Source organism: Canis lupus, chromosome 6 (genome assembly GCF_003254725.2).
Source record: "Canis lupus dingo isolate Sandy chromosome 6, ASM325472v2, whole genome shotgun sequence".
NCBI lineage: Eukaryota > Metazoa > Chordata > Mammalia > Carnivora > Canidae > Canis > Canis lupus.
The window spans coordinates 15,008,321-15,031,183 of record NC_064248.1 but is presented as its reverse complement, the minus strand read 5'-3'; the positions used below and the strand labels follow the sequence as shown (position 1 = coordinate 15,031,183).

The 22,863-nt window shown below is 53.4% G+C and overlaps 1 protein-coding gene across 8 annotated transcripts in view; it reads right to left on the bottom strand.

Moving 5' to 3' along the window:
- Positions 1-22,863, bottom strand: part of MAD1L1 (mitotic arrest deficient 1 like 1) — a 347,527-nt gene that overhangs the window by 51,638 nt on the left and 273,026 nt on the right. For all 8 annotated transcript variants that reach the window (XM_035718311.2, XM_025416062.3, XM_049111198.1 and 5 more), the window contains one exon: positions 22,235-22,442. In XM_035718311.2, the coding sequence (XP_035574204.2) occupies positions 22,235-22,442 (208 nt within the window). The remainder of the gene's footprint in view (positions 1-22,234; positions 22,443-22,863) is intronic.

Sequence of the window (22,863 nt, the reverse complement as noted above, 5' to 3'; positions counted from 1 at the left end):
CCTCCTGGCCACCTGCCCTGCCCTCACCTGCCCCTTATCCATCACACAGTCTGATGGTCCTGGCTGGGCCCTGGCGGACGTTGTTATTCTGGAGCAGAGAGCCTCTCCATCAGAACACAGGCACAGAGCCCTTGATGAATCGAGTCATCAGACTATGAAATCAAAGGGGTAATTGGCGGCTCTGACCCTATGCTCCTCCCTGTGTCTCTCAGCCAGCCCACTGAGGATGGATCCGCCAGCAGGAGGAAAACCCGTTCCAGGAGGCAAAATTCACTGACCAAGGATCTGAGGTGATATTTCACCCCTGTCAGGGACTGCACTGCCTTTAATGGATCTCAGATGTCCACTGGGAAAAATTAAATTTTGGTAATAATGCAGCTCGACCTTGGAGAAGGTAACAGCCCCTTTGCCCACAGATATCAAAATGCTGCCCTTTCCACAGTCCGTAGACTCTGACAAGTAGACGGGGCTCAGGTAATGAGGAAGTGAGCCCAGACACCTGCCATCCTCCAGAAGGGGAAAGTTCTATGTACCTGCTGTGAGCTTGGTGCCAGGACCCCACACCAGGTGCCACATATACCTTACCCAGCAGCACCACAAGGCAAGTCTTACATCACCCTTCAGTGGGCAGGAGCAGGGGATCTTGGGTGGGGGCAGCTTCTTCAAGGCCACATGGCCCATCATGGGTATCAAGAGAGCTCTGACCTCAGGCTGTCTGGTGAAGTAGGGCAAGAGGCTACAGCTTTCAGGTGAAGTCACCTTAACACAGCGTGTTCAGGAGGGACAGCATGAGTCCTGGTTGTGATTCAGGGCATCACAAAGTCGGTGCTCTGACCTCCCCCTTATTCCACCATTCAATTGCTTATATAAACGTGAATGAATAATTCACATGATGGTTTGGATTAAATAAATAAAAGATGTGCCTTTTGCCTTGGAAATGCCACTGCTCTGATGCAGCCTCTTCTCAGAGTGAGCTGAAGCTTCCTCTGGGCAGGGTTGGGTGGCCTGTGCATGTGGCGCTCACAAGATGCTCCCTTGGGCCCCACTGACCAAGGGCCAGAGACCCCCTTGGGTCTTTGGTGACTACAATCCTGCATGTACCTGCAGGTACCCCATCAGTTGCCCCCAAGGCCGGGCCTGCTGGTGGGGACCACACGTGGGCAGGACCAGCAGAGCAGACAAGTGGCCTCATTGGGTCTGGGGAGAGATCCCAGACTGCTCACCCCAGACCTCACTTGCTGTGTGCCAGCATCCCAGGCATCACCAGACACTTGGGATGAAGACCTCGTGCCCAGCCTCCTCCACCTCAGGCCCACACTCTGGTGGAGGATACATCCAGCCCTGATTCAACCGCAGCCTTCTCCTGTTCCCCAGTGCCCTCAACCCTGTCCTCCAGCTGCACACACCAGGGGAATATGCCCTCCCACCACTGTCTTTCCTCTCTGGGCCGCCCTTGCTCCTCCTCTCCTCGGCAGCCCCTTGCAAAGCTTTGTAGGAGTCCTTGGTGAGGGACAAGGAAGGCCGATGAACAAGTGGGCACCCAAGACAGAACATGGTCACCCAGAGCCCAGACGTGGAGGGTGGGCAGGGATGCTGGGGGCCAGGGATGGATGCCAAGGTCAAGGGGCCAGGCCACCTGCTCTCTTACATGGTGTGCAGCCCCAGTCAGGCCCGTTGGTGGCCTCTAGCCATGTCCACAGGGGCCACTGGATGGCTCTGACCTCCATCCCCTCCTAATCTATACCCAATACCAGGCTCCTCCCAGAGTCACAGAAGGCAGCCGAGAAAGCCTGTGGGTACAGATCAAAAATAAAACACTTTCCATCTCTCCCTTATATAAAGGCTTGAAGGAGAGTGCGTGTTACCCCTGAGAGCAGAGATGTCAGGATAAAGGAGTGGGCACAGAGCTCTGGAGAGCCAGTTCAGTCTGAAATTCAGGGGTTTGATCCTAGAGGGATGGGGAGAGCAGGTGAGAAGCAGACAGGTGGAAGGCTGGACTCTCCCTACAGAAAGCCTCTCCAGGGTCTCAGCTTGCGGCCGCATGGCCAGCAGAACCTGACTGGGTCTCTACTAAAAGTGCATGCAATCCTGTGCTTCAATTCCCTTCTTATCAGTTTGCTGGGTAGAGTGCAGGGCACTGGGTGGGCAGGGCTGTGCCCCACGGGACTGCTGACCCAGGCTCGGGATGGAGGCTGGGCCCCCAGACCTCGCAGACAACTGGTGCATAGCCCTTTGCTTGAAGCAAACGTCCCTCATGTGCCGGGGCCTGAGTGTGCCAGCGAGGTGGCTGGGTCTGACCCTGCACTGTTGCCCAATCCAAGCTGGCCAGCCCAGCCTTGAGACTATTCTGTGGGACAGACACACCTCCACCCCATCACCTTTCAAGGCAACGGCTCCCTGTTAATGTGCTTCCCTGACCCGCATCTCAGAGGATTCTCACAGCAGAACAGGTGCTGTCTGCTGGTCAGCATCCTGGCCACTCCAGTGGGAAGTCAGCCCCTTCACAGCAGAAGCAGCTGGTGGGGGAAGGGTGGAGCCCCACATGGGGCAAAGCGGGAACTTTGATGTGAGGTTGCTAGGGTCCCAGGCCTTTCACCTTGGTTATTAGCAAGCTCAGCCTGGCCATGGTGGCCCAGTCAGGCCCTCTGTTCCTTGGATTCCAGTCCTGTGTGAGATGGCCCAAGTCCTCTGGACAGAATTCTGAGCTCTGAAGCTCCGTGGTGAGAATTAAAACCCTCTTTGAGGCGCTTGGGTGGCTCAGTGGGTTAAGTGTCCAACTCTTGATTTGGGCTCAGGTCATGATCTCAGGGTTGCAGTCTTGAGCCTGCGTTGGGCTCCATGCTATCCACAGAGTCTACTCAAGATTTTCCCTCTTTCTGCCTCTCCCCCCACCTCATGCATGCTCTCTCTCTAAAATAGTAAGGAACATCTAAAAAAAAAACCCATGAAACCCTCTCCTGTGGCTATTGGGCCTTTGCCTAGTGGCCAGCCCCAGTCTTTCCAGTTGCACCTGACTGGCTTTATTTCATGCCCCAAAGCACTACTCTCCTCCTCACCTCAGGGCCTTTGCACACCCCTGGGGCAGCTCCTCCTGTTTCCTAGCTGACTTCCACACATCTCAGCTTCAAAACCACAGCTCTGGAGTAGATCTAGTCTCCTGCCATGTCTTCAGTGTACACGACAGCATCCACTGTAACACGACAGAGCATTTTAAAAAGCTCCTTTGTGTCACAGTTATCACACCAGCAGACTCTTAAGCTCAGCATAGGTGAGGACTAAGTCTTTTTGTCGCATGGCGTCCCTAGTGCACCTCAAGAAGCCTAGAGCACAGGAAATGCCATTCCTCCATAAATCCTAAATCATAACACCTAGAAAGTCAGTGTGAACAAAAGTAATCCCATGTACGGGGCTTCCCTGCGGACGCAGTGGATGGAACACATGCGCCTGCCCTTGTACGAACATGTTCACCTGAGCTCCCTGCTGCCACAACTGTGGGATGGAGGGGAGGCAGCAGCAAACCAGAGGGGTAGGCACAGTCTCAGAAGACGAGAAGCAGATGCAGAGAGGGACACGGCTCGGCAGACCTGGGGGCATGGGGAGACCAGCTGGAACTGGGGCTGAGGGACCGTCCAGAGGCGCATGTCTTTTTCCTGGCCCCTCAAGGGGTGACTGGGCCTCAGCACTGCTGCAGCAAATGCTGGCACCCGGCCCCACAATGCCTGTGCTGGATGCCCCAGGGCTTCACTGCCCTGCGCCCTGCAGCAATGGGGCTGAGGTAGCAACAGGGGGATGGCAGACGCCCAGAGGCGGCCAGATCAAGGCCCGTGGCCAGGCTCACACCCAGGGGAAGGGCTGGAGGGCCCCCTGGCCCACATCAGCACCCAACTTCCTGAGAAGCTAAGGGGTGGGGTGTTAACTAGCACCCATGCCTGTGGTGCACATGCACCTGCACAGGGAGGCGGAAGCAGGGAAAGAAGATCCTACTCCACATGCCTTAGGAGTGTGCCTGTGCACCCTTAGCAGGGCTCAGCAGGAATAAGTCACAGTGTGCTGGTGGACATAGTGGGGTCTGAAGCAGCCTTTCTTCCCCGCCCTGGGCTCAAGCTCCCCTGTGTCCAGCACACCAGCCCCAGGGGGGATGCCCTGTGGCCCCCTGCCTACTGCACACCCACAAGAAGCTCCTGAGAGGCTGGCTCAGCACAACAGCCTGGAGGGGAGGAGGCGTCCAGAGCAGCAGCAACAGTGGGCAACCCCTGGAGGTGATGCCATCACAGATGCACAGGGAAGTGTTCGAAGAGAAAGCTAAAGTCAAGAAGGGGCTCCCCAGTGGGGCCAGGTTCCAAACAACCCAAGATGGGGGATAGCAGAGAAGAGATAACAGCAGAGTTTCTGGGAGCCTGGAATCCAGCTCAGCAATTTGACAGCTCTTCAATTTGAATAGAAGGGGGAAGGGAAATAACTGAGGAGACCCCCCCCCCCCTTCCCCGGAGGAGATCCCGGAGGGAAGGACTGTCTCCAGGCTGGGCAGGCATAGCAGGACTGCACGTGGAGCACTGCAGGGAGAAGATGAGCACTCAATAATCCCCTGCCCTGCGAATGGCCCTGTGACCCTCCCTCCCTTGGACAGAGGCCTGGGGGAAGGCAGAGGAGAGGAGGGCGCACAGGGCAGGGGAGCCAGGCACCTGGGCTCAGGTCGCTGTTGGCTGAGCCGTCAAAGGTAGGCAGCCCTGCTCCTGCAGTAGTATTTTGTTTAGGAGCTGGAAGTGGCTTTAGAAATTTTCCTTCAGGGACTCAGGACAGAGCCATTTTTCTTGCTGAAAAGTGAATAAAAAACACTTAGCCAATGCTAAGAATTTCAGGCTTAACCAACAACAAACAGCATTAATATCTCCCCATTAGAAACAGCAGCCCTCGGAGCCCAGGCTGCATCAGGCAGCTGTTTCTAATGCTGGTGCATGCCAGGGCTGCTCCAAGGGCACTGTGGGAAAGGTAGCGGGGGAGGCCAAGACCAGCCTGAGTGGAAGGAGGTGGTAGGGTGAGGCCCAGGGGCAGTGTAGTGTGTCCTCCACTTTTCTGAGAGGCTGGACAGCTGGCTTCCAGCTCTGCTCCAGGCCATGAGGCTGGTACATGTGCCCTGGACCTTGGACCCAGTGCCCTCATCCCTGGGTGTCCCCGGCACCACACCTCTACAGCCTGGAGGGGTCTATGGGGCAGAGATGGCAGCTGGCACGCCCTTGGGCATCACACAGGTGCATGGCAGTGGACAGCAAAGGCAGGGCTGCCAATCACCCACCTCCCAAAGCTCACTGACCTCGGATCCACAGCCTACTCTCTCAGCATGTCCCTGTGGAGGCCGAATGGCGGCCCTGGCTCCCAGGTGGGGAGGATGAAGCCCAGAAAAGGGGTAGGACCACTGTGCAGTGCTGGCCCCCACTGACCGGGACTGGTCTGTCTCTGGGATGATGCTCCCTGCTGGCTGCCCCTGGCCAACTTAAATGGCCAGGGGCCTGGGCAAGGCCCTGTGGAGCATGAGGGGCAGGGAAAACAGTGTGTAGCAGCCCCTTTGGCCCCCATAAGACACCAGCAGCGAGGCCAGACATTCCAGAGCCAGGCCACCTGGCTCCCAGGTTTTGAGTCCTCCCAAGGTCTGGGAGGCATATCCGGCTCCAGTCTTGGCAGTGGATGTGAGGATGGGTGAGAGGCAAGGGCAGTGTCATCCTCTGCTATGAACAGACTCTGGGTCTGGGGGTCAAGCTACTGAGTTTGGTTTCTGCTTCCATGGATTCAAGAAGCTGGTGGCAGAGCTGAGGGAGATGCCTACTCGGTGTCCAGAGACAAACACATGGTGGGGACAGCGGTCCCACAGGTGGGAATCAAGCTGTGGGATGGCACCGGGAGGCCACACAGGAACAGCTATTTGATGTGGACGCACAGGGTTTGGAAAAACTAGGGTGTAACATATGTCTTTACATATCTGAAGGGCACACAGGATGCAAGCAAACATGTTCTGGGTAGGTCCCTGCAGCTGAACAAAGACCAGGGAGGGGACACCAGGGTGACGCCAAGGGCCCTGGTGCTGAGCCCACGCCTGACCTCAGATGGACAAGTGCCCTGCACCCATGCATGTTGAGATGTTAGCGGCCTGAGGGTGGTGCTGCAGGTGCCCTATCCATGCTCCTCACCACACAAGACCAGCTTGGGGGCTGAGGAACCTGGCTAGACCTGAGGTGTCCCTGTGGGAAGTGCCCCCAGGCCTCCCCAGCAGGTGCACAGGGCGGTGCAGGCTCAGCTCCGGCCCAAAGCTGGGCCACACTTCCGGGGCTAAATTATTCATGTCTTGTGACTTCTAACTATTTGTTTTACATTTTAAAATATTTCAATAATTAAGCATCAGATATTGATGCGATTTTATTAGTGACTGTGGGAGCCAACACTACAGGGCTGTGACCGTGGGTCTGGGTCTGGGTCCTGGCTGACCATATGGAATAGGGAGGAAACACGTCTGCTGGCTGGACCGCTGTCCCAGGCAGGCCTTCTGTGGGTGCCAAGCTTTGGGGATGTGTGCAGAACAGGGCCGCCACTCTGACGCGGTATAGCATCCCAACAGGCTCCTTCTCAAGGCTGCCTTCCCATCCCAAATCCAAATTGCAGGAGAGGGGCCTGGGAGCCTGGCAGGCATGAGGGGCATGCAGGCAGTGTGGAGATGCCAGCCAGGGGGCTCCAGGTGCCCACTCTGACTCCCTGCACAGCACTCAGGGAGGTCTTTCCACAGAAGGACAAGGCAGACAGCACTGTTCCCAGCTGTGGGCTCCAGCGACCAGTGGATGGGCCCCTTCCACCCACTACACGCAGCCTTTAGCCTTCCTAAGGAATGAATGGTTTGCTTAAGCTGCCTTGTAGCCGGAGGGCCCCTGGGACAAGGTCTCTCCATTATGAGCCCATGTTCCCCTGCTGGGCCGGAAATTGCACGTTTTACACAAGAGAGAAGACATTCGCCCTGGAATTATATGCAGATGAGCAGTGTGTGTGCCTACTGCCGGCTGCCTGGCAGACGCCCGCCCTGGGTAAGCTTGGTGCCAGCTTTCAAACAGGGGCATCTCTGTGTGATTAACGGCTCACTTCACAAGCAGCTTGTCACCTTGCACAAAAATGATCTGAAAAGACACCAGCAATTACAGCCCACCAGATTATGGGGTGGGAGAGTCCCGGGGTGACAGGCGGGAGCTCATGTGATATCATATTCCCGGGAAGGCTCCCTCCCCCACCACTGAGAACAGAGAGCAGTCGAAGCCCCAGAGGATGCCCACCCCCCTCACCAGGAGCCTGGCTCCCCACCCTGCTGCCTCTTTTGGGAATGGAGGACCAGCTGAGCCTTGGTGGAAGGCCATGGCCGGCCCCTTGTCTGGGCAGCTGACAGATGTGGGGTCAGACCCAGAGAAGGTCAGTGCCTTGTTCACTGTCACTCAGCCAGGGTGTGGAGAAGCCAGATGTTCATGCCAACACTTTAGGGTGGGATGGGTCCCCCAAAGGCCACCAGGCAGCACCAGCACTGCTGTGAGGTGCCACCTTGGGTGCAAAGTCTGCCTCAGTTGCTTAAGCCTTCCAGCCAGGCCACCAGCATGCCCCCCCCCCCCCCCCAGGATCCCAGTGTCCCAGTATCCCTGCTTAAACTCACAATCCTCTGACTTTATTTCACTTGTTTGATTGTTTAGGGTACATTTCTTCCAACTCAAGCACACACCCCATAAAGGCAGGGTCCTGGGCTCCAGAAGGACCAGCTGGCCTGCATGCTGAGGTCTGTGAAATGTGCACCCTCTGGAGACTTATTGCCCTCCACGTGCACTGGCTTATCTTAAGCTTTGTGAATACCCAAGAAGCATCACCCTATCTCCCTTTAATGGGCAGGGAACCAGGGATCAGTTAGAAACAAACTGCCTGAGGCATGTACTCACATACTCGCATGTGCACACAGGCATATGTGCACACACACATGCTCGCACATGCACACACTCATGCATGCACATACATGTACTCACACACACCTGCCAGAGGCAGAAACCATCCAGAGAAGAAAAATACACAACAGCTACATCACATCACAACCCCCCCGAGATGCAAACCAGAGAACACCATTGCTGAACAAAAGTTTCCGGCAACTTCTTGCCACATGCGTCCCAGTAGGTGGCCTGCTGGGCTCAAGGGGCAGTAGCAGCCTAGGCCACCAGGTGGGACGGCCTGCGGGTGAAGGCAGCAAGATGCCAGCAGCCGCAGCAGGCTCGCTCCCACTCCATTCTGCACATTGTGTGCCTAATTTCCAACAGTGGGCTCACAGAAGCCAAGTCCCTGGAAGGCGAGCTTCCTCTCGGAAGAGGGAAGAGCCTCTCAGAGCTCATCTTTTATTGACGGAGTCATTTTCAAGTCAATCTGTCTGCTTTGGGCAAGACAAGACTTTAAATCTTTCTTTCTCTCCCTGCTTTTGAGATGTGGCAGTCTATTAAAACCTGCTAATGTATGCGGCCAGGCTGACAAGGGAAGAGGATCGAGCACTGGCTCAGCAGCTGGAGCCACCCAGAGACACAAGGGTCTATCTGCAGGAGGAAAGGCTAGGGGAGGCAGAGGGCAGGTAGGGGGCATCGAGTTAGCTCTCTGGGGACACAAGAGGGTGAGGATACAGGCTGCCCTCAGGGCCAGGCTCCCTGGAAGGTGGGGTGTGGGGTGAGGAGCATGCCAGAGGCACAAATGCACATTCCTAAGAGGGAAGGAGTGCTCTGGGGCGGCAAGCACCTCACTGTCAGGGGGAGAAGCAGCAGGTGGAGAAGCAGCCAGGACTATAGTCCAGTCCATCTCAACTCTGCTAGGCACAGCAGGGGCAGGGTTCTCCCTGACAACAGGTGCCTCATAGAGCACCTTCCCACTGTCAGAACCCAGAATGAAGTGCTCGCCCTTTCCTGGGTCCAGCCACGGGAGCCTGGAGGTGTAAGGGACTGGCCACAGCAACCACAAGTGCTTGGGAGTGCAGGGAACTGGTCACAGCTGCCACAGGTACCTGGGGGTACAGGGGACTGACCAGAGTAGCTGCAGGTGCTTGGGGGTACAGGGGACTAGCCACAGCCGCCACAGGTACCTGGGGATGCAGGGGACTGGCCACAGCAGCCACATGTGCTTGGGGGTACAGGGGACTGATCACAGTGGCTGCAGGTGCTTAGATGTACAGGTGACCACCACAGCAGCCTGAGTACAACCTTCCTGTACCACAACAGCAGCAGTAGGATGTGAGCTCTCACAGTCAGTGGCCTCAGGGACAGGGACTTCAGAAAGGCTGGTGAGTTATTTACTCAGTTAACAAATATGTGTGAAAAATGAACTGTGCCTGGTATCATTCTAGGCTTAGGACACATGGTGTGGACAACATAAAAGCCCCAGGTCTAAGAGAGTTGTTTCCATAGAGGGCACAGATAAAAATATATACAAGAAGGGCAGGGTGGTCTCCAGAGGTAGTAGACACTATGGAAAACCAGAAAGCAGGGTTGAAAAGGGGCTGCAGTGTGGTGGCTGGTCACAGTATACCTCCGGGAAGCAGGGAACAAGTTGAGCACAAGGCAGGCAGGAGACAGCCAGTGGTAGGAGGCACCTTGGACCTTTTAAAAAAAGTGACATTTTGCTCTACATCAGATACTAAAACATACCTTAAAGTTACAATTATTAAAAAAAAAAATACAGTAGAGGTAAATGAAATAAACAAAAAACACAAATATAGATCCTGTTATGTATCAGAACCTCACAATGACAGAGGCATGTCATAAACCTGTGGAGCAAGGAGTGATTATGTGATAAATGGGAGTTGGGCAACTGCTCAGTGATTTGGGAGGAGGTTGATTTAGACCCTGACCCTCACTCGATACACCAAGATAAGTTCCAAGTAGATCTTTAAATGTGAAAAATAAGCAAAAAAAATTCCCAGAAGAAAACAGAATTATTTATCAAATCACAAAAGGACTTTCTAAGCTTAAAAGCAATGGAATTAATAGAAGAGATTCCAAAAACAGTTAAAACTTTCAATATAAAATAATCAAATAAGAAACTAGAAGCTTCTACACAAATTGAGTAAGAAGACAATCAAGCAGCATGGATTTGGGGAGACCACTGTGGAAGGAGCAGATAAGACATTCTTCCTTGTTAGTGAGCAAAGGAATGCGCATTAAAACGAGGTACCATTTTTATCTAACATTTTAAAAAATTGTGCAGTAAAACTGACATTTTTTGGTGTACAGATCTGCAAGGCCGCCATATCCAATATTCAGGACAGCTCTGTCACCCAACAACTATCTGCCACATCTGCGACGCCTGCAACCTCGCCTGTTTCTTGCCCTCTGGGGTGTCCCACTTCAGGAAGCCTGCAGTGCAGAGCCCATGGAGTGGTTCCTTCCCCAGCCCCAAATCCCTGAGGCCCCTCCACACACCCAGCTGGTCAACAGGTGGTCACTCTGACGCGGAACAGAGTTCCACCAGCAGACATACCACTTGTTCTCCACTCACCCGTTAAAGGACATTGGGGCTGTTAATGGTTTTTGGTGACTATGTGTGACGCTGCTAGAAACACTTGCGAGTTCCAGTTCCAGGAAAGATGAAGGTGCTCAGGCTGGAGGGAGTGTCCAGAGAGGCTGCAGGGGGCTGAGGACGGCACCAGAGTGCCAGTGGCACCAACCCCAGTACCCTCAGTGCAGAAGTCCCCGCGCCAGCCTGGGGCAGGGGGTGTCTTCTCATCCAGAGTGCGGTGCATCTCCCCCTCTGGTTGGAGCTCCTCTGACTTCTTGCCTCAATGCTCTGTAGTGCTCAGCGTTAAGGATCCTTTACAGTTTGCTGGACTCACACTTGGGAATTTCATTTGCTCAGAGTGATAGAAATGGCATTCTATTTCTGATTTCAGTGTCATGCATCTGCTGCTTGTATGTAACATACAACATACGTGCTTATTACACACATATACATCTCATATCGCATAAAGTGTGTTCAGCAAGGCTGCAGGACACAAGATCAACGGGACCACAGAAAATCCATGCTGAACTCATTCACCAGTTTTCATGTTTGTTTTTGCGTGTGGGGATTTTATACACAGCAGTCACCTGCAGGGGACTCTGCTGCCCCCTCCCTCCCTGTCCCTGTGCCTACTCTTCCCTGGTTGCCCAGACTGGGGCTTCTGGCCACGTCCACTCAGGGGGCCAGACCACCTCTGCCTTATTTCTGGTGCTGGGGAAGCAGGGCCTGTGGCCACTGGATCTGGTGTTTGGTGGGGGAGTGCTTGTGGACACTGTCAGGTTGATGCAGCCCCTCTCTATTTACTTTGCTCAGTTTTCCTGAGTGTTGAATTTCATCCATTGGTTGGATCACACTGATGCGGTGGGTGACATCAACTGACATTTGAGTCCTGGAATAAATACAGCCCGGGTGGCTCAGCGGTTTAGCCCCGCCTTCAGCCCAGGGTGTGGTCCTGGAGACCGGGTATCCAGTCCCATGTCAGGCTCCTACATGGAGCCTGCTTCTCCCTCTGCCTGTGTCTCTGCCTCTCTCTGTGTCTCTCATGAATAAATAAAATCTTTTCTTTAAAAAAGAATAAATACAAAAATAAGTTCCTATAGGTCTTGTTTTCTGTCTTGTCACTGGTTTTCAAATTAGGGTCATAACTGCTTCATAAAAGAAGTTAAAAAGTGCTCCGTCTTCACTTTTCTTGAAGAGATTGTACAGAATTGGTGTTAATTGTTCTCTGCTTGGCGAAGTTTACGAGTGAAAGCTCCCAGGCCTGCAGATTTCTTTTTTGGGAGCTTCCTGAACTGGACTGTTGGGGCTCCCTGCTTCAAAGTGGGTGAGCTTTACAGTCCGCAGTCTGAGTTTACCAAAGTTGGTTGCTGCTGTTTCTTCGGATCCCAGTGCCTCTGCCACCCATGGGGGGCGAGAGGCATGGAAGCCTGGGCTGGATGCAGTGAGCACTGGTTGCAGACAGAGGGAGAGAAGTCCTCTGTGTGCTAGCCCAAGAAGGAGATGGGAGGAAAACTTTTCCTACTCTTATCCCCTTGTCGTCTGGGTCCTTGGCAATGAATCCCGTAGCCGCACCCCACGGCACTGGCCTTCACACTGATGCAGTTGTGAGGAGTGCACAGCAGAGGAGGGAAAGCAGAGCCCTGGGTTTCTGGCCAGGGGATTCAGAGAACCAGGAAATGAGGGGGATCCGGAGAGAGGACCTCAGGGCATGCCTGGCACCCACACAAAGCACCACACAAAGCTGAGCAAGTGTGGAAGCACAGCTCTCAGAGGGCATGGGGACTGCCCACTTGATCCACCTGTGTGGACCACCTGCTGAAACCAACTGACTGGGATTAACATTCCCCACAGGACCTGCAGAAAACATCCAGAATTAAGCAGCATCTGAAGAACCAAGAAAATACTAACCTGCTGGGAAACACATGGCCAAGAAGTGCCACCCCAGGATGCCAGAGATGGTAAAATCCAAGCAAGACTCTACAGATGCCCAATGCGGACTTTGCATGTCATCATCCACTCAGAAAAAGTATCTACCACTGCAACTGGCTGGAGAGAGCATGCCAGTGTATAGGTCCCCTGTCCCCAGACACTGATGCTCTCTTGTCCCTTGATTTTAACTTACAAACACCACTATCTGCGATCTGAGTTTCTGACGCTCTCTCACACTGAGGACAGGTTATCTGAATAACTGCAGATGGCTCATCAGAAGTGTGGAGGCCAGAGGTAGAGAGGCAATGTTGATTGACAGAGCCCCCGACCCAGAATTAGCAAGACTGAGAGCAAGACAGGGGTTACATGGAGGGAACCCCAGGAACCTGGCACCAGCACACTTACTCTGAAAGAAATGCCCCAGGAATGGACAGCAGGGGGGAATCTCGGAATTTCAGGAATGAAGAGAAAGCAACAGGAATTCTAAATGTCTAGGTCAAAATTCTGAACCGTTTTTTCCCTTTTATGCTCTTTAAAATATGTGTGACAGCGCAAAGCAAAAATTCTAACATTTCAGGGCAGAAGCGCTCTCAGTGTTTGTGGAGGAAATGACCCATGACCGCTACTACCCTGGAGGAAGGTGGGTGGGGAAGCTTGTCACGGGAAGATCTTGACATTTCAAGAGGTAAAATAGCAGGTACAAGTGCACTGTGAGAAGTGAAGTGTATGTATTGTAATCCCTAGAGAAGTTACTTTAAAAAAGTATTCAAAGAGATACAATGAATTTAAAAAACCCTGAGATATATCAAAATGGGACACTAAAAAATGTTCAAATAATCTGTAAATAGGTAGAAACGGGGAACCAGGAATAAAACGCAGAGAGGGCAAGCAAAACTAATCATAAATGGCAGGCTTAACTCCAAATGCATTAAAACATTACATTAAATATAAATGGTCTAAACATACTGATTAAAAGACAGAATAAACCTCCCTATCAGGTGCACACAGAACATTTACTAAGATAGCTCAGGTACTGGCCATCAGACAAATCTTGAATTAAAAAACAAATTATATAAAGTGTGTTCCCTAAATTTAATGGAATTAAATCAGTAACAGAAAGCCATCTGGAAAATCCCCAGACATTTTGAAATTAAAAACACACTTTTAAATAACATGTGAATCACAGAGGAAATTTAATTTAATTCAATTTAATTTCCTCTTAAAGGAAATTTGAAAAAATTTTGAGCTAAACAAAAATGAAACTACAACATACTTAAATTTGTGGATGCAGCTAAAGTAGTACTCAGATGGAAACTTATAGCATTAAATGTTCATTTTAAAAAACAAAACAAAACAAAAGATCTCAAATAAGCAATCTCACTTTCCAGCTTAAGAAACCAAACAAAGGGGATCCCTGGGTGGCGCAGCGGTTTGGCGCCTGCCTTTGGCCCAGGGCGCGATCCTGGAGACCCGGGATCGAATCCCACATCAGGCTCCCGGTGCATGGAGCCTGCTTCTCCCTCTGCCTGTGTCTCTGCCTCTCTCTCTCTCTCTCTCTGTGACTATCATAAATAAATGAAAATTAAAAAAAAAAAAAAAGAAACCAAACAAAGGGCAAGACAAAGCTAGAACAAGCAGAACAAAGGAAGTAACAAGGCGATGAGCAAAAACCAATAAAATTGAAAACAGAGGAACCATACTCAAAAATCAATGAAATCAAAAGGTAGGTCTTTGAAAGACTAATTAATGGATAAATCTCTATTAAAGCTGACAAAGAAAAAAAAATTACCAAAATTGGGAAGGAAAGAGAGGGTAATTGCTACAAACTTAATAGAGATCATAACATTAGTAAAAGAGGGGCGCCTGGGTGGCTCATTTGGTCAAGTGTCTGCCCTTGGCTCAGGTCATGATCTCAGGGTCCTGGAACTGAGCCCCACGTGTGTGTGTGTGTGTGGGGGGGGGGGGGGGTCTTGCTCAGCAGAGAGTCTGCTTCTCCCTTTGCCCATCCTCCCCTCTCCCTCTGCTCATGTTTTCTCTCCCACTTTCTCTCTTAAATAAAAAAAATCTTAAAAAAATAATAAAAATAAAATTAGTGAAAGAATAGTACAAATAATTCCTGTGATAAATTTTACAACTTAGACATAAAGGACCAATTCCTACAAAAACTCACAAACTACCACAATTCACCGGAGAAAAACCAGATAATGTGACATTCCTATGGTCTTAGTCCACAGAGGCTACTGTTAGAGAACGCCAAAGACTGGGTGGCTTATCAGCATGAGCTAGTTGAGATGAAGGTGCCAGCAGATGCGGGGGTCTGGTGAGGGTCCAGTTACTGGCTCACGACAGTGTCTTCTCACTGTATCCTTACATGGTGGAAGAGGTGAGGGAGTGCTCTGGGTCTCTTCTGATGGCAGTGGTCCTATCCACGGGGGCCCCACATGTATGACCTTGTCACCTCCCCAAAACCCATCTCCTAACACCATTGCACTGGGGATGAGGGTCTCAATATATAAATTGTGTGTGTTGGGGGGAACACTACACATAAAATGGAAGAATATACCATAGCCTAGGGGAATTTATTCCAGGAATACAAGGCTGGTTTGAAATCAAAGCAATCAAATTGCTTTCATAAGCAATCCTCCATGCTGACAGTCTAAGGAATTAAGTACATATCTCATCCAGAGAAGGATGTATGAAATTCAATATCCAACATGGTAAGCACTCTCAGCATATGTAGAGGGGACTTCTTCAACTTGACAAAAGGCATCTACACATAGCTTGCAGCTCCGGCAGTGGGGACAGACTGAATGCCCCCCAGAGAGGAGGAACAAGCCTGGCATGCCATCACTCACCAGCATTCAGCACTGCGCTGAAGTGCCAGCCAGGGAGGATGGCAAGAACACGAGGCACCCAAGTTTTACAGGAAAATATAAAACAGCCCCTACTCACAAATGCCACAACTGCAAAGAACAAAATGAACAAAATTAAAACAAGACCCTCCTGAAATCGATAGGTGAGTTTTGTGAGGTTACACAAGACCAACCATACTTTTAAAAAAAGCAAGATCAAGGGCAGCCCCGGTGGCTCAGCGGTTTACCGCCGCCTTGGGTCCAGGGCCTGATCCTGGAGGCCCGGGATCGAGTCCCACGTCAGGCTCCCTGCACGGAGCCTGCTTCTCCCTCTGCCTGTGTCTGTGCCTTCTCTCTCTCATAAATAAAAAAAATCCTAAAAAAAAAAAAAAAGATCAATCAGAAACAGTAATCACTCACTCACACACACACACACACACACACACACACCCCTCCAAGAATTAAAAAAACAAGGAAACACTTTAACACTTAAACACTTTTCTAACAAAGCACGTCATGGGTGTCTTCTGTGCAGGGAATAAGGAACCAACTGCTGATGAAAGAAACCCAAGGAAGCCTGAGTCAGGGGAGACCCATCGTGTTCTGGGTAGAAACACTCACCACCTACAGGTACCGTTCACCCCAAACTGATCTGCAGATGTAATAGAATGCCCATAAAAGTGTTGGCAGGATTTCTATAGATAAAGACAAGCTGAATGAGATATTTATATGGAAGGGCAATGGGACGGGAACTGGCAAGGTGCTCATGAAGAGGAGGTGCAAGTTTCAGGATTTATGGCACGGATGATGTGTGACAGCAATGAAGGAACAGATGAGTAGGGCAGAGAGACGGAAGACAGGGTGCAGGAGGTTGTCCACATAACTCAGCCGGCAGGTGTGACCCCAGGCGAGGGTCACTCCATGGAGACACAATATGCTTTTCCCAGCTAACCCTGGAACATCAGATGTTCACATGGACCCCCCTCGAAAATCACCTCAACTTAAACCTCACATCATATGCAAAACTCAACTCTAAACTGGTCCCAGATTTAACTGTGTCAATAGAAAACTCTTGGTAGGAAACATGAGAAAAAGTGTCTTGACCTTGGGTCAGCAGGGTGCTCCAGTCATATGCCCGTGAAAGGAAAATACACCATCCAAGCGCAAATGAAAAATGTTTGTTCGGAGAAGGACACTGCTAGGAAATGAAACCCCCTGAACTCAATACAAAGAAAACAATCCAATAAAGGGAGAAACTGGAACAGAGACCTACCCCAGAGGATGCAGGGACAGCCAGGATGCCGCAGGCACTCTTCTTCTAACAGTGGGGAAGTGTCAGGTAGGGCAGGAGACACTGCACTGCACACACAGGAGAATCACCCCTGTAGCAGTGGTGCCTGAGGGGACACACGGCCAGGGGCCACATGCCGACACTGTGGGACAGTGGCCAGTTTTTAGGAAACCCAGGGACCCAGCAGTTCCTGCCAGGAACGTGCCCCAAGAGAATGGGCTAATGCTCCCACAGGCCCCTGCGTGGTGGTTTCCTGTCTCCAGCAGTTCAGTATCCACAGTATCCAGGGTATCTGGGTGCATCTGACCCCGTTCTGTAAGCTCAGGTTCGATGTCTGCTATTTAAAGGCCTCTGTGGTGTTTTTCAGATCCATCCTGAGTATGTGCTACTCAGGCACTGGCCAGCAGCTTCAGACCCAGGCCCTCCCTCTCTTCTTGCCTGCCACCAGGCCTGGTGGGTGAAGGCTGTTCTGCAGGGTGGGTGGGTCAGGAAAGCTCCCAGTGCCCACCTTGGGGGACAATGGGAGAGCTCATTTGGGGTGGGGGGTCAGAGGTGGCTGGAGAGACCCCATGTTGCTCCCTGGATTCTCTGAGCATGTTGGGTCTTCTTTCTCTACCCAGATTGCTCCTTGCCAGCATCATGCAAGGCAGCGCTTGCTGCGGCCCCACACAGGGTTGGGCCCACGTGGTGTGGGCAGGGGGCAGCTCAGGTGACCCCCACCTGGAACACTGGCCCTTCTCCCCTCCTACTTGGCCCACAAAGCTCAGCTGAGGCCCTCTGCCCTGGCCTGGGGAAGCTGCCCAGCTGCCACAGTCTGCGCTTCCCTCGGCCCTCTGCACCAAGAATCTCCTCTGAGCCCCCTGATTCCCCGGTTCTTCTCTCCCTCTGTCCTAAGGGCAGGGACAGGCCCTGCTGACACCTGTAGGTCCAGCAGGCACCCAGCATTGCCAGCTAATGGGAGGTGTGCCCCAGCCTGGGGAGCCACGGCGAGCCCACCCTGTCCCCTCTGTGCTGGCACCATACCTTCACATATGTATGAGCCAGTGGACGTGTGGGGTGGCTGGCTACCTTGCCCGAGGGCACGGGCGTGGCAGAAATTCAGACAGCCTGTGCCTCCTGGAGCCACCCACTGCTCCCAGTACCTACATAGTCCATCTTTGGCCCACGACCCGTGGCCTTCCCACACCCTGCCAGCTGAGCCAGCACTGGCTGAAGCAGGGAGGAGGCTCTTTACGATTCCACAGAGAGGATGTAGTGGCTAAGGGAAAAAGAAAGCTGCTTTTTGTGCTCCAGTCCACTCCCCCAGGCAGAGCGGGTGGGTTCCAAGGAGGAGCGCTAGACACCCCCTACCCTGCCCCACCCAGGGACACATTGGGATCGGCTGCACCCACACAGCCAGGCAGTGATAAACTCCATCACTTTGACTGTGGTGCTGTCAAGATTTAGTTATCTCAATATTAACGAATCACCTAATTAAGCTGTAATTAATAATCTCCCTGGCCCAGCCCGGGTTGGCAGGGGGCCTCGCAAGGAGCCAAGAGTCGGGGTGGGGGATTTATGGTTCCGCCCACCCAAGGGGCTGGGCCCTTGCTGTGGGGCCTTCAGCAATTCTTTTGTCAAAGATGCACAAGAACCTCAGCGCAGCTCTCCCCTCAGAAGCCCAAGAGCAGCTGGCGAGGGTGGGTGGCTGCTCCCCTTCCCTGTCCTGGCTAGCCGGAGGGGACCTCCTCTTCCTGTTCTGCAAAGCAGCTCTCCTTAGGAGGCCCAGCCCCCGCTGCCTGCCATGGGGTACCTGATCTACCTGTGAGCTGTGTGCAGCAGACGAGGACCCGTCTGGACCGTCAGCACCCTCTCTGTCACCTGCAAAGGAACTGGCCACATTCCTACAAGGTCTGTCGGCCTGTGCCAACCCTGGGGTACCTGAGGGCGGGGTGCCCCTGTCTGTCTTCTGCTTCATCTCTGGCCTTCCGTTGGAGGCCAGACCAGGGCAAGCTTGGCTGCTCACTCAGAGGTGGCAGGGCAGGCTGGCCTACAAGACCCGGGGGCATTTGTTGGTGGCTGGAAGGCCCTTGGGGCCTCACTCTCTGGGGCATGTCTTTGGGGTACCCAGACACTCTGGTCAGGGGCCCACAAGTGCTGAGGCTTCTGCAACGGGTGAGGGGTGAGAGGTCACAGGTCACAGCCCAGCAGCCTAGCCCCATGCTGCTGCAGCCACGTGCACCAGAGATGACTCAGGAGGCCCGGGGAGGGCATGTGTGCTGACAGCCCTGAGCCTTGCAGGCATAAAGAAATGACCTTGGCCTCTGGAGAGGCCAGCATCTGATCCCCATGCTCCATCTGTGTGCCCATCATCCATTCAGCAATGCTGTTGCCAGCTGTCTACCTGGGCACTTAAGTGCCATCCATGAGGCACCTGGCTATTCTAACATGCCCCCTTAGGGCTGAGGCTACTGACTGGGGCTGGGATCCCACGACGACACTTGCCACATGGCCTCACCTGTTTCTTTTGCAAACACAAGACAAACATCTGGTGAGAGGCCGTGAGCAACCACACGTTGCAAACCCAGTGGAGGTTCTCATCTCCCACTGAGCTTCCTGGACCTCCTCCTGCTCTGGCAACGGTATGGTCACCTCGTGCCCTGAGGAGGGATGTGGTGACCCCCTGCTTCCCACGCACACTCCCAGTCAGCTAGCCAGCCACTGGGTCCAGCACAGGACCTCTTGGCACTGGGCAGCCCCCCACCCCAGGTCCATGAGCTTCCCAAGTGAGGCTCTGGCCTCCATCTCCGAGGACCAGCCCCAGTGCCTCGGTGGAGCTGGCACTCACTCATCTTCACAAGCCTGACTTGCACACATTTGGGTTTTGTTTTTTTGCCAACTCTACATGCACAGGACTTAGAGAATCCAGTGGCAGAGACAAGGGTGTCTCCTATTCCCTTGGGGCATCGACTCCACCAACAGGCTGGTTACTTCAGTACGAAGCCAGCTTGTGGAGGAACCACAACAGTGTCGGGGCTCCTGGGTCAGACAGCTTAGTCAGCACCTACTGCCCTCTGCCTTCTCCCAGGATGTGATGCCGGGAGACCCCACACTGTCCTGACTGCAGCCACTCGGGCCAGACCAGGCAGGACACCAGGATTTTCTCCCCCACACGTTCTACTTCCCTTGCTTTCCTCTTTTCCCAGTGGCTTTGCTTTCTGGGTACTCATGACCAATATGGCAAAGCTCCCTGCAGGGTGCCCACGTTGGAGTACCCTGACCGTTCAGTGAGAGTCATAAGCTGCAAGTCAGGCACACAGGTGAGGAAAGCTCTGGTCTACACCATCTCTCAAGACACTGGACACTACATTCTGCAACCTCATCTATCTGAAGCAGTTCCAGAACCTTCTGACCAGTCTCAACCTGCTCTGGCTGCTCCCGGACAGACTGTCCTGGGTCCTCCTTATCCTCCGGAGCTGGCGCTTGGGCTCCCGCATACACATCTTCCTCCCTGGTTCCTGCCCTCGTTCATAGGAGCATATCCTCCACTGGCTTTGTGAGAGAAGAGATATGGAGGCAGGATTTTCTGGATGTTACACATCAGAAACGGAACAGAACTCCTCCCTCAGATGAGCCTGGGTGTGGGGCTCGTAGTGAGCGGCCATCAGGTCCTTCAGGCCCCAGGAGCCTGGCCCTTGGCAGTGGCTTTCTCGCTCCCCAGCTGTGGCTGAGAACAGTGTAGCCTATTTTCTCCCTCTCCGGGAGCTACAGGTCCCCTTTTCCCTGCGTTCGGAAGTCTCAGGATGACACGTCCCAGCATGCCCTCCCCCACCAGCCACGAGTGCTCTGGGCCCCCACCGTCTCCTGAAGCCACCAGACCAACCACAGATGCCCCACACCCCTCCTGCCTTCATTTGGCCTTCTGCTCTCCTGCTCACATATAGCCTCCCAATGTTCTAAGTTTTCTGTTGAGAGCTTCACTTTACTTTTGGTGTTTTTAACTTCCAAAAGGTCATGTGTTTCCTCTTTGAAGCATTTTTTAAAGTAACACATCCTCCTTTGTCTCTGAAGACATTCGTGTACAATCCCTCAAAGGTTTCTGCCAACTTGTGCTGTTGTCGCCCTTGGGGCCTGATAGTCCTGGGGCTCTGCTTCAAGGTGGAGAGGGCTCTCTGGGTCCCACTGGGGACATGCCTGGCAGTCTGGGAGGCCTCCTGTGTCAGATTCCTTGACGGGACAACACCCAGAGGGTGTTGTGGTGGGTGAGGGGAGGGAAGGGTGGGCTGGGGGTGTGGGCAGGTCTTAGGCATCCCTGGCTACTGCCTCTGTGTTGGTTCCAGTGTTTCTGTCCGGGGACCCCCTGTGGGCCTGACATGGAGCCCAACATCCTGGGTCCCTAACAAGTTCCTGGGGAGGCACTGCTAGCATGGGGCCTGCTCTTTGGGACTCAGGCTCTAAGAGAATGACCTTGGTTTTGTTCCCTCTTTCCATCGTTGATGGGGAAGAGGCCTCTGCCTCCTGCATGGTGCTAGGTGGAAGATCCGGGAGTCAAGACCTCTTACTATACCCTCCGCAGGGCCCTCACCCTCCCACCCCCGGGGTTTAGGGGGCTCCTGGCTCCACCGATGCCCATCCTCCAGCCACCCACCCACCACCTTTCCCGATTCCCAGTTTGCTGCAGGAGCCTCCGTTGGTTTATGTCTCCCTTAAAAATGAAGAAACAAAACCCTCCAACCTCCTATAGTGTGCCCGCTGGCCTCAGGCGCTTTGAGAAAGACTTACCCCAGGTCAGGCCGAAGGGAAAAGCAAACAGGACAGGGAGGGGGCTGCATCTAAGATCCCCTACATGTGGAGGACAAGTTCCAGGCAGGACTTGGCATAGCGAAGGGAGACGAGGTGGCTAGCACCCTGTCCCCCCATGGGAATAAGAGGACCCACGTGAAAAGGACGTCGGGAGGGTCTTCACTCAGAAGAGCAACTCAGGAATGCAGGAGGGAAATGTCAAGGAAACAGCCACCTTGCCCTCCAACTCGGATGGCCCAGTGACCTTGCCAGAACTAGGCCAGGAAGGGACAGGCAGGAGCACCTCTCCAGAGCACCCCACCCCCACCGCCCCAGCTTGGCTTCTTCACGGCCCTCCCCCTGCACAGTGACCCCGGGCAAGCTGGCCCAGCCTGCCCAGACACTCCCACCTTTGCTGGGGCCACTTTTCCCTGGGCTGGCAGGGCAGTTCCAGCACAGGGCTGGTGGGAACAGCAGTGCTCAGGGACTGTTACCCTGGTTTACAGGGCTGCAGGGTATGGGGGAAGCCTGTATTGGAAAAGGCAGCTTCCCCATCTGCACTCACCCTATGCCGCAGCTGGCCTCTGCGCGCAGGCTCTGGGTTCTGTGAAAGGTACTTAGACCTGTGAAAGATGGTCCCCATTTCCACGGACTGCTGGATCGCTTCATGATTAATGGGACCCGTATAAACCGAAAAATGGCATTAATCTGTGTGAGGGGGGCTGGAAAGAGTTCAGCTACTCGCTTCCGTGCTGCTGGAGTCACTTCCTGCCATGACCTGTAGCCCACAGGGTGCTCAGTCCCGGGCCCTCCTGGGGGCCCCTGCCCATGAGATGGCAGACAGATGCAGGGGTGAGGGGCCTACCTGCCACCTCCTTGGATGAAGGCAGACCTGCAGCAGCCTCCAGGTTGGCAGGGATCGGGCCGCCACGCTCCAGGGCGCGCACAAGCTCCCGTAGCTGCTCGCACTCCTCCTGCAGCCGGGCCTGGTCTTCGCGGAGCCGCTGCTTTGCCACGCTGGCCGGGTTCATGCTCATGTGCAGCACTTTGGTTCTGCTCTGGTCGTAGTTGCCCTGCAGGACCACAGGGCAGGTCAGCAGGGCCTGGACCGAAGCTGTGAGGCTTTTGTGACGGACGAGGGTGCCTTAACACCTGAGCATGAGGCCAGGGACTGTTGCCCCCTCCCCAGGTCTCTGTGCCCTGATCAATAAGGAGATGGTGCCATCACTCTCCTCAAGGAGTGGTAAGGAATGGCTGGGGGAGAAAACCTGGAAAAACCCACTAGAAGGCCCTTCAGAATGCTGCAGGTGCTTGGGACACACGAGTCCCTCTGTCATCTTACACAACAATTGTAGAAGTAAACCATGTGGGACATCTTCAAAGCACTATACTTTCAAACACTACTGTCCAATATTCTCATGGCTGGGGGCCCTTGCTCCCAACGCTCTGCTGCTCAAGGTCCACAGATTTAAGATACAACACAAAACTTAGAGA